Source organism: Electrona antarctica (assembly GCF_951216825.1).
Source record: "Electrona antarctica genome assembly, contig: scaffold_571, whole genome shotgun sequence".
Classification (NCBI taxonomy): domain Eukaryota; kingdom Metazoa; phylum Chordata; class Actinopteri; order Myctophiformes; family Myctophidae; genus Electrona; species Electrona antarctica.
In genome coordinates this window covers 404-11309 of record NW_027637653.1, presented here as the reverse complement: position 1 = coordinate 11309, position 10906 = coordinate 404, and the positions used below count along the sequence as shown (strand labels likewise).

Below are 10906 nucleotides of genomic sequence, written 5' to 3'. Positions count from 1 at the left end.
ACGTCTCTAAATGTTTTGATGAACCCTCTTGTAAACAAGTGTAATGCTTAATTGGGTCGTCCACTCACAGTTAACAGTCTTTGTATTGAGTTTGTGCTCGAAATGTACTGTAATTCTGCAAACTGTTAATATATATTTCAATCAATCAATAGTGTAGGCTATACGGTGCTGCTTGCGTATTAGGCCATGGCTCTTATGGCTCTATAGGATTTATAGGCCCCGGGTTATAGTTTCAATGTACTTTTATTATTATCTATATTCAACCTTTGTACTGATACGTTCTTGGTTTACCTATAGGCTATGATCCTCGATTACGGTTTCTATGCATGTGGTGTATTACCGTATGTTGACATTGCTTATGGTAAATCTAAAGAGTCATTGTATTAAAACAAATACAATAGAATAAAGTTGGCAATAGAGGTAGAAAAATACATGGTAAAAGCTGTTTTCCGCTGTGTTCATGAGCATGGTTAGCTCTGCATTTACGTGCTGGAGTAGTTAGGAATACAGTATGGTGTAGTAGTTATGTATGGTAATTCTGTGTCTGTGTGTCTTCTTTCCAGACAAGCCCGTCATTGGAGTCTCCAGTCATCCTAATTCTCCAGACATCTGACCATCTCCTTAGTGCTTCCCACACCAGCATCTGTCTACGTCCAGATTCCAGAGGTAAGTCTGGGATGTCCTACTGATTGATGCCAGCTTTGTGTTGGTTACCACAGCACAAGCTTTTTTCCAGGGAGTTCTGTCTCGATGACTAGCCTCATCCTCCTGACTGCTATCAATTTAGGTCCCTGTACAGACATGTGTAGGTAATAAGGTCCTGTTAAGGCCCATATCCATAAATGCTCCATAGGGAGTGGACAAAACAAACGAGAGAAATTTCACATGTTTTGTCTGTGTATTTATACTGACTGTTCCCAATATATCTACCGTTCATTTTCACAGAAGAGAAGAGAAGAGAAGAGAAGAGAAGAAAAGAAGAGGAGGAGGAGAAGAGAAGAGAAGAGAAGAGAAGAGAAGAGAAGGGAAGGGAAGGGAAGGGAAGGGAAGGGAAGGGAAGAGAATTAAGGTAAGGAGAAATATGGAAAACGCACGCGCACACACACACCTTCATTCAAAGGGCTTTATCTGTTACGAATGAGTATGTTGGACCCAAAAGCGACAGCAGGCAGAACAAGTAAACTTAGAAGGATGTCTTAACAAAACACAGGAACTTCCATAAATGGGATCCGTCTACTAAATTTGATTTGCTTTGCGGTACATCCCTCTCCATCACCTCACCGACTTGTCCTTTCTTTTTCCAACTCCTCTCTCAGTTCATAGGCTCCTGGCTCCTCGTGACTGGCTGGTACACCCCTCCCTATCTCCTCACGGACCCAAATTGCTGGCACACTGCTTTGTGGTACATCCCTCTCCAGGATGTTTTTCAGAGCTGCCAAAATATATGCTTCTTTAGAGACATATAACCATCACTGAAACAGCGCAGCAAGGACATATGCAAGGCCAAGTCCGCCTGTATCCCAGAATCGCCATGTTGCGGGCGACAACTGTCAAGGGACCTTACGTAAAAGGTAAACATCCAAATGTCAGAAACCTTTTACGAGGGTTCCGAGAGGGGCTAAGGGGGGAGTAGACATGAAGTCACTGAAGTTTGGAAATAACTACATTATGACTACCAAAGTTCTGTCTAGCACAGTAGCTGTGGTCACCAGCCGTTACATGAACCGGAAGTGGTTCTGGGGTGACCCTTAGCAAAGGGGCAAAGAGATAATTATGGAGTGGATCATCGCTATATCAGCATACATCTAGTCATGAGCTTTTTACAACACCATTTCTAAAGATATTCTAGTTTTGTTATTCGTTACAGCCAATTACATTTGTTTTTTTCACTGATGTTTTGTGTGCCTGAAGCAGGGTTGAAAGCCCAAGCCAAATTTACCTTGTGGACAATAAAGTTGACCTTGACCTATAACAGCTCATGAAAATCAGAAATCAATGTCAAATATTGCCATTATAATTTGGGGGTCATAATAAGATCTGTATATATCTTTTGCTTTTTACTGACAACATTGTAAACAACTATATCCATCACTTTCATAGTTATACCATGGTTGGCTGCGTAGCAGTAGGATGTCCCAGTCGGTCCGAAAAAGGCATCCGGATGTTTGGGTTCCCAAAGGAAATTGAAAGGAGAACCAAGTGGTTGACCCAAGTCCGGAGGAGTAACCTGAAAATAAAAACAGAATTCAACCACATCAAACTTTGTGAGGTAGGTTTGTCAACTCCATATTTGGATAGTTCTATTGTGGTTCAAAGGTTTTTATGTACTGCACATTACTACAATTGGAATTTTATGACGATTTGTAAGTTCTGGAATGTGTGTGGAAACTAAACGCATAAGCAATTCTGCAGGCACATTTTGAGGCAGAGGCGTTTTACACAACCCGGTCTCCCCCAAATACGGTGAAATAGCACGGATTGGCACACAGCAAATGCGTGCATATGACACTAGATTCCCCGACATTCCGTGTATATTTACTTGATTTCCTCCCCGTTCACTTCTATACGTTTCTCGTCGGTGACGTCACGAGGACAATCCGTGTATATCTACTAGATTTCCTCCCCGTTCACTTCTATACGTTGCTCGTGTCGATTCGTTTGCGATATTAAACAATATCAAATCTCGCTACTGATGATTTATTGATGACTATTTCTATGTATTTGATGTCCCAGGTGTTGTTCTTGCTTACTGCAAATCGCTATGGAGTGTTATTATTATATTCATTAATAAGAATAATTCTTTTTGATATTATTTTTGACCGGAAGTGCCCTGGTCCCGTGCATAATCACCTATTTGGACTCGTACGTTTGCGATATTTTAAACAATACTCAATAAAATCATATTTTAATCGCTACTGATGATGTTTGATGACTATTTCTATGTATTAGATGTACCAGGTGTTGTTCTTGCTTACTGTAAATCACTCTGGATTGTATTTATTTAAAAGAAAAATGTTTACCGGAACCGGAACCGGAAGTGTTTTTGCTGCCAGGCTAATCCTAATGTTTTTGCATAATAACATTCATTGCGTTGTTTTTGTTGTCGTGAATGGTTGTCCTCAGACTTTGCTTACTTAGCCTAGCCACAGCCTATAGTACCCACTACCAGCCAGTCTGTTTATTGTACAGGTGAATATTCGAGCCAAGGTAAGATTTGTTGCTATAAATCACAACTGTATAAATGTTTTTTCAGTGTTAGTAGCATGTTAGCTGCTAGCAGTGGTCCATAGTTAAAGGCAATGCTAACAACAACAATAGCATGCTAACGATCTCTGTAAATAGTAGTTAGTAGCTAGCTAGCCTAAGATTTAGACTCGTATTCTAAATATATTCGTTTTCAAGCAGAATCGATGAATGCGTCTACGGGAGTCTAAATATTAGGCTAAGCTAGCTACTAACTACTATTTACAGAGCTCGTTAGCATGCTATTGTTGTTGTTAGCATTTTTACCTCCCTTATGATGAATTCCTGTTCTGTTCTTTGACTATATAGAAGTGTCTATTTGTACGTCTCTAAATGTTTTGATGAACCCTCTTGTAAACAAGTGTAATGCTTAATTGGGTCGTCCACTCACAGTTAACAGTCTTTGTATTGAGTTTGTGCTCGAAATGTACTGTAATTCTGCAAACTGTTAATATATATTTCAATCAATCAATAGTGTAGGCTATACGGTGCTGCTTGCGTATTAGGCCATGGCTCTTATGGCTCTATAGGATTTATAGGCCCCGGGTTATAGTTTCAATGTACTTTTATTATTATCTATATTCAACCTTTGTACTGATACGTTCTTGGTTTACCTATAGGCTATGATCCTCGATTACGGTTTCTATGCATGTGGTGTATTACCGTATGTTGACATTGCTTATGGTAAATCTAAAGAGTCATTGTATTAAAACAAATACAATAGAATAAAGTTGGCAATAGAGGTAGAAAAATACATGGTAAAAGCTGTTTTCCGCTGTGTTCATGAGCATGGTTAGCTCTGCATTTACGTGCTGGAGTAGTTAGGAATACAGTATGGTGTAGTAGTTATGTATGGTAATTCTGTGTCTGTGTGTCTTCTTTCCAGACAAGCCCGTCATTGGAGTCTCCAGTCATCCTAATTCTCCAGACATCTGACCATCTCCTTAGTGCTTCCCACACCAGCATCTGTCTACGTCCAGATTCCAGAGGTAAGTCTGGGATGTCCTACTGATTGATGCCAGCTTTGTGTTGGTTACCACAGCACAAGCTTTTTTCCAGGGAGTTCTGTCTCGATGACTAGCCTCATCCTCCTGACTGCTATCAATTTAGGTCCCTGTACAGACATGTGTAGGTAATAAGGTCCTGTTAAGGCCCATATCCATAAATGCTCCATAGGGAGTGGACAAAACAAACGAGAGAAATTTCACATGTTTTGTCTGTGTATTTATACTGACTGTTCCCAATATATCTACCGTTCATTTTCACAGAAGAGAAGAGAAGAGAAGAGAAGAGAAGAAAAGAAGAGGAGGAGGAGAAGAGAAGAGAAGAGAAGAGAAGAGAAGAGAAGGGAAGGGAAGGGAAGGGAAGGGAAGGGAAGGGAAGAGAATTAAGGTAAGGAGAAATATGGAAAACGCACGCGCACACACACACCTTCATTCAAAGGGCTTTATCTGTTACGAATGAGTATGTTGGACCCAAAAGCGACAGCAGGCAGAACAAGTAAACTTAGAAGGATGTCTTAACAAAACACAGGAACTTCCATAAATGGGAAAACGGGTAAATAACAGGACTTTCCGAATACAGGACAGACTCACTCACCAGGGAGCTAGAAACCAACAAGAATACAATGCAAATGCGGGGTTTAAATAGACACAGGGATAACAGATGGCACACACAGGTAGGGCCTATACTAAATTGACAATCAACACTGGGATAGGCTGAAGGGGACTAAAAGGAAGGCCAGTGCAAGCATGCTCTGTTGCACTGGCCTAAAAGTGGGTCCTTTAAAACGGCTTCAACTTCTGAGAATGTGATGTCCTACTGATTGATGCCAGCTTTGTGTTGGTTACCACAGCACAAGCTTTTTTCCAGGGAGTTCTGTCTCGATGACTAGCCTCATCCTCCTGACTGCTATCAATTTAGGTCCCTGTACAGACATTTGTAGGTAATAAGGTCCTGTTAAGGCCCATATCCATAAATGCTCCATAGGGAGTGGACAAAACAAACGAGAGAAATTTCACATGTTTTGTCTGTGTATTTATATCTGTTTGGTTGCTGACTGTTCCCAATATTTTTGTTTCAGTAAAATGTCGACACGCAGAAAGAGCGAGCCATTGTCCGCCAAGGAGAGACTGGAAGCGCTTGCTGAGGTTGCGGATGCGTTTGTTGAGACGGAGGTAAGTACATTCTCGTTGTACATGCATGTGAAATAATTTTAACTCCAGTTAGTTGATGCCCATTTCTCTACATTTCATGACATCTCCGTATAGAGAGCTAAAGGCCAAGCTACCAGCCAAGCTACAGCGACAACTCAGAAGCCTGAAGTTAGCTGGTCGATGAGGGATGCTGATGGGATTCGTGTAAAAACCAGCAAACGCAGGAGAAAGGCTTCATCTTATGGTTAGTCTCCATCTATGGAGAGTGATTTTGATGGATTGAAGTGGTTGGAGTATGTATAGGGTAATCATTTGATAGTGTCTGTTATTGTTTTGATTTATGCTGGCAAAGAGTTTGAACATATTTGGTCTAATGTGGTTGCTGTTTCTCCAGTTGGTACATCCACTACACCATCTACGTCCACTACACCATCTGTGTCAACACCATGGCTCGGTTACCAAGAACCTGGTAAGTATAAATGTACTTAAAATAAATTCCTCAAAGAAGACTATGGCAGTGATGTTTTATTTTTCTTGTGTTTCTCTCCCTGAAGATTTTAATAGGCAGATGCTCGAAGAGCTTCTTCAGGACACTGCGTATGATTGTGTAGAGCAGCCAACACAGTCTCACACTTGGAGTCAAAGGCAGAAAGATGTCCAACTAGGCTGGCAACAGGCAAGAGACCACAATGTGGACAACGTGTTGTCAGCGGAGAACATCGTGGAGAGGACGTGTCAACACTGTCACTTGAGAGAAGCTGTCATCCGTTGTGGGGAATGTATGCCTTCAGAGTCGTTTTGTGCAGAGTGTGATCGTTTGGTACATGAACGTCACACTCTGCACAATAGGCAAACCACCATGTGTGGTTATTATAAATACATTCCCCCAACAGAGTCGGTGAATCTCAGTGATGGGAAATACATCATCTGTGAACAAGGTCTCTTTTTCAATTAACAGACAACATTGGCTCATTATAACCTGTTATCCCAGTACCACACAACCCAAACATTTCATCCTGATTGTCCTTTGCCCCTTCAGATTGTTTGCTGCCAACAGCATATCCTGGAAAGATATGCACCTGTGACACGTTTGATGTTTCAGTCTCAGCTGGTAGAGCCATCATACTGGTTTCCATAAATGGTAGGAATTTAAGTCTTCATCTATGTAGATGCACACACCGTATGTGTTTAATAGACATTACTTAAGTTCCTTGCTATGTCTCATTTACTCTCAGGCCGCTATGATCTTCGCCTCCCAGTGCTGTCGTGCAAACAGTGCTCTAAGCAGTGGTCTCCGGAGGTCAGGGACTTTGTCAGAAGTGGCTACTGGCCTGGAACCATGCAAGCCCAGACACTGTTCCACCAGGATGTCTTCCACTCCTTTGAGGCAATGAAGACATCAGCTCCAGCGTTGTCTAGACAAGCCTTCACAACCATGTTGGACCAGAGGACAAAGCAGTTTGGAAGAGTAATTAGTTTGTCATGTCGTTAAGCCAGTTTATTTAATTTTATTTATGTAGCAGTCATATTAATTATGATATCTTTTCAGACTGGCAAAGTGAATGCAGGTTCTTTTCAGACAAGCTTTCTGCAGTATATGTACTGCAAGTCTGTTGAGAACCAGCTTCACGGAGATGAACAACGCTTTGTCTGTCCTGCTTGCACCCCGGACATGCTGGCTGTTTCAGTTGATGGCAACAGAAAACTGTACAGGTTCCAGCAAAAAAAACAGTTAGTTTGTCTTTCCTATAAACACTATCGTAATGTTTTTTATTTATTTAAGATGACACTTCAGCTGTTGAATGTAATAACTGTTACTTTGTGACCTTGTTTTGAAAATGTGTGTATGTAGGAGTGAAGAGCCAGGGTTCTTTGATGGCTTGTTCTTGGCAAAAGACTCTGAGGTGTCAACTTTTGTTGAGGAGGTCAGAGGAGTTGTAACAAGTGTAAGTTTTAAACAAGTGAAACATGGCTCAGCCAAAAAAAAGTCTTGACTGTATGTTTCAGTATTGAGCCCTGCTATCTATTGTCTAACTATTAATACTGTATATTCTAACTATGTGCTTTGGTAGACTGCGGGAAAAGCGACGTGTGGGAATTCGCACTGGAGAGCTGCTAGGGAGACGTCCAAGCAGGCCAACAGGTTGGACGAAGAAGGCATTGAAGTTGCCGTTTGTAGGCACGGATTCCTTCTTAGAGGTTAGTATTAGTATTGATGATAAATTGAACATACAAAAAGATATCATGATTATCTAAAGCACAATAATATGCTCCTAATCACCCCTCCCCTCCAAAGGTCTGAATATGTACAGAGGAGAAATCTTTGCCTACCCGATGTTTCTCCAGCAAGAGTACAAGAGTGCCACATTCTTGGCCATGGATGTGACCTGCAGATACGTACCTTACCTGGCGAAGGTGTCGGAGAACCTGGCCCATCTTCAACCCCTTCTGAGCATGAAACCGTGCTTGTCTGTCATGCATGCTAAAGCACACACTACAAAATGCGAGGTGATGCGTCATACTGCTTGATGATGTAAATTAGATTGTCACAATGCATGGCAATGTTAGCCACAGAACAATGGTCTGAACTGACCCAAACTATATAACCATAGTAACCTATGGCTATGCATCAATATTGACCATGCGTCTGGCCACACTGTTCATACTTCCTATAGATCCAGTGGAATGCGAGGAACCAGGAGGGAGTTGGGACCACTCTCGGTGAAGAGGTTGAGCAGGTCAACAGTTTCCTGTCCAGATGTGCCCTGACCACCAAGTATATGATGAAGTCAGGTTTGTAAGCTTATTTAACCCCCTGCTACTTTTAGCCTGCAAAGGTACACTAAACATTTTCAACAATCTTATTTGGATTTGTGTTACAGTAAGAACTGACATGCTTGCGGTCCATGCCATGGGGTGGAATCTCCGTAAAGCCATTGGCCTACACTCCGCTTTGTCTTCCAGATACAAAAAGGTATGTTCTTTTGTTAAAAAAACGTAATGTGTAACTCTGATCATGATTCAACTTCAAATGCTATTTCATGAACACATTTGTAAATTACAGTGTTCTGTATTGCAATTTTGCAGACTGTCGAGAAGACTTTGGAGGTAACGGAGGGACTCGGGAAGCTGCAGGAACAGTTTAAGTGCACAGATGACATGCTGCAACAGTGGGTCATTGATGTGAAGCAGTGGGCCAGTACCGGTAAGAACAATGTCCTCACATGGACAACACGCATCAATGTGTGTGGGGAAGAATCAATCTGACGGCTGACAATGAGTACATTTTTAGAACTTGTGTGAACACTTTTTTGTTTCTTAGGAAGTGCAGCAGCCAGTTCTGTGTCATCAGAGATGCATTGTTTGCAGCTCTCCATTGACTCGCTTTTTGTGAGCATCTGTCAGAAGAAACACTACCTCTACAGACAGAATGGTATGTATTGTGAAATTATTTTGCTGGCTCTTGCAGTATGTCAGTTTTGTTCGTTACACAGCAATTAAATTGCAAACCAATTAATCAAGAGGGCAAAACTTACATTGCCTGTAAAACTATAACTATACATAATACATTTCATTCATTTACTGGACAGAGCCCAAATCACAGCTTTTTGTAATACTATTTTGCAGATCGCAACAAAAGGCGTCAGAAAATCACCCAGAAGATTGGCCAGGAGAAGAAACGCTTGTTGGATGATGTCCAGAGGTATGTAATAGATATTTTCGAATCCTAAATCGATTGCCAAATATATTGGTGTATTTCTCTGCCTTCCATTCAATAGTCCAGTCTGAAATGGCACATTGGTGAGAGAGCTTGCTGACTAGACCACAGTGGTCCTCCATGCTTACTATCACTCTGTCAGCGAAGTGTATTTGTCTCATCTTTAGAATATATCCTTTTATGACCAGGTATTTACAGTATAGCACATTAGATTGGGTTTGGGGAACAGGCCAGGAGGCTTGTTGATCTGTATGCTGTTCTGGCTTAATCTTCATTCTCAACACTTCACCCTGCCTGGTATTAATATTTTACATTATAGGTACAACCAACAACCTGATACAACCCCTGTGGATATAAGCACTGTTGTGCAGAAACTGTCCAACAAAGCTGTGGAGAGCATGATATGGCCATGGCAGGAACAGAACACAGGTGTTTATTATAATACCGGTATCTCTATTAGACTTTGTGAGCTCGTTTGAGATGACTTTTTGTATTTATTTATAATTAATAATTCAATGTTTTCATTATTAATGTTGTCATATCACAGATGGTGTCAACATCCTCTGCAAGAAACAGCTTTTTGACCAGGTGATGCTTCTGTCACGACTGGCAGAGGAAAAGCAGATTCTGGTAAAGGAGATGATGCAACACTGTGCCTTCTTAAAGGACTCTGTAGCAAAAGTGCAAACACAGATGGGAACTGTCTTGTCACAGACGGGAAGTAAGTACAACTCCATCTGTCTTTTTATGAAATTGTCCAAGTGAGAGACATGTTGGTTTTTCGTTACCGTTCATTTTAACATGTGTGGTTTGAATTGAATTCCATTAATGTTCTTGTGTATATATTCTAGCTTTTCCAAATGTATTGACCGAGGAGGGTTCGAGGGGCCTAATCTGTCTGCTCAAGAGAAGATTGGAGGACCTTAAACTCAAGCAGCAGATTGCAGGGAGAGCCTACAAGGCCATTCTGGGGCCAAGTCTCCAACTGTTGGAAGAACAGGAGGCAGAGATGGAGGAGGAAAGAGAGTGTCAACCAGAAAGCTCGGACGATGACGACGACGAGGAGGACACTGAGATATGAGACTACATATTGCCTGGGATGTATACAAGGTTGACCAGTGGATTATTTTATTTGCTTTTTTTCTCCTTTTGGAGTGGATTATTTTATTTGCTTTTTTTCACGGTATTGTTTGACTGGGGGCACCCCTAACGTGCGCACGGCTCAGGAACGTCCTGCGCTGAACGGACTGTGTACACTACACACAAGCGCAATGACATGAAGCGGTGTTTGAAGGTTTTTCCAGAAAGACCTGTTGTAAATGTCATTTTACTTTTTGGCTGTCTCATTTTTAAAATGGTACTTATATAGCGCCTTTATCCAAGGTGCTTTACATAGATTGTGCATTACATTCACACACACATTTATACACCGATGCCGGAGGAAACCATGCAAGGTTTCGAAAACGTTCAAAACGTTTGAATATACCCCCTTTTCCTCATAGATGCAGATGGATCTCCGATCAACACATGTCAGTTCAGTTTTCATTTATGCTTGCTGTTTTTGGCGATTTGCTGCAGTGTTGGGTCAGACGTGCTCCCGTTGCATTCGTTCAGCATAATGTCAATTTCAAATTTTAATATTTCCAAAATTATTACAGTTTTGACATTATTATGTCAACTGTTCCTGTGTGTGTGGGGGGAGGAGGGGGAGAATGTTGAGTGCAGGTCTTTTCTCCGACACACTTATAGCCGACGGGACAATGGTCCGACAGTTTCGGACCATTGTCCG

At 41.5% G+C, this 10906-nt stretch overlaps 1 protein-coding gene across 1 annotated transcript; it reads left to right on the top strand.

The window, feature by feature from the left end:
• The first annotated feature begins 5327 nt into the window (after positions 1 to 5327).
• On the top strand, positions 5328 to 10700 carry LOC306918741 (uncharacterized protein). Its single transcript, XM_079531606.1, has 18 exons — positions 5328 to 5420; positions 5514 to 5643; positions 5794 to 5868; positions 5954 to 6337; positions 6439 to 6540; positions 6635 to 6867; positions 6949 to 7130; positions 7252 to 7345; positions 7472 to 7598; positions 7696 to 7907; positions 8075 to 8192; positions 8282 to 8373; positions 8487 to 8604; positions 8722 to 8832; positions 9027 to 9102; positions 9437 to 9546; positions 9665 to 9838; positions 9969 to 10700. Exons 1-18 carry the CDS (start codon positions 5331 to 5333, stop codon positions 10196 to 10198), a joined length of 2658 nt encoding a protein of 885 aa, XP_079387732.1. The 5' UTR covers positions 5328 to 5330; the 3' UTR covers positions 10199 to 10700.
• Positions 10701 to 10906: the final 206 nt, after the last annotated feature.

Coding starts and splice junctions, on each gene's coding strand:
- LOC306918741 (XM_079531606.1), top strand. CDS start 5,331: ATGTCGACACGCAGAAAGAGCGAGCCATTGTCCGCCAAGGAGAGACTG. Junction 8,374..8,486: donor TGTCTTCCAGATACAAAAAG/GTATGTTCTTTT, acceptor GCAATTTTGCAG/ACTGTCGAGAAGACTTTGGA. Junction 8,605..8,721: donor GAAGCAGTGGGCCAGTACCG/GTAAGAACAATG, acceptor TTTGTTTCTTAG/GAAGTGCAGCAGCCAGTTCT.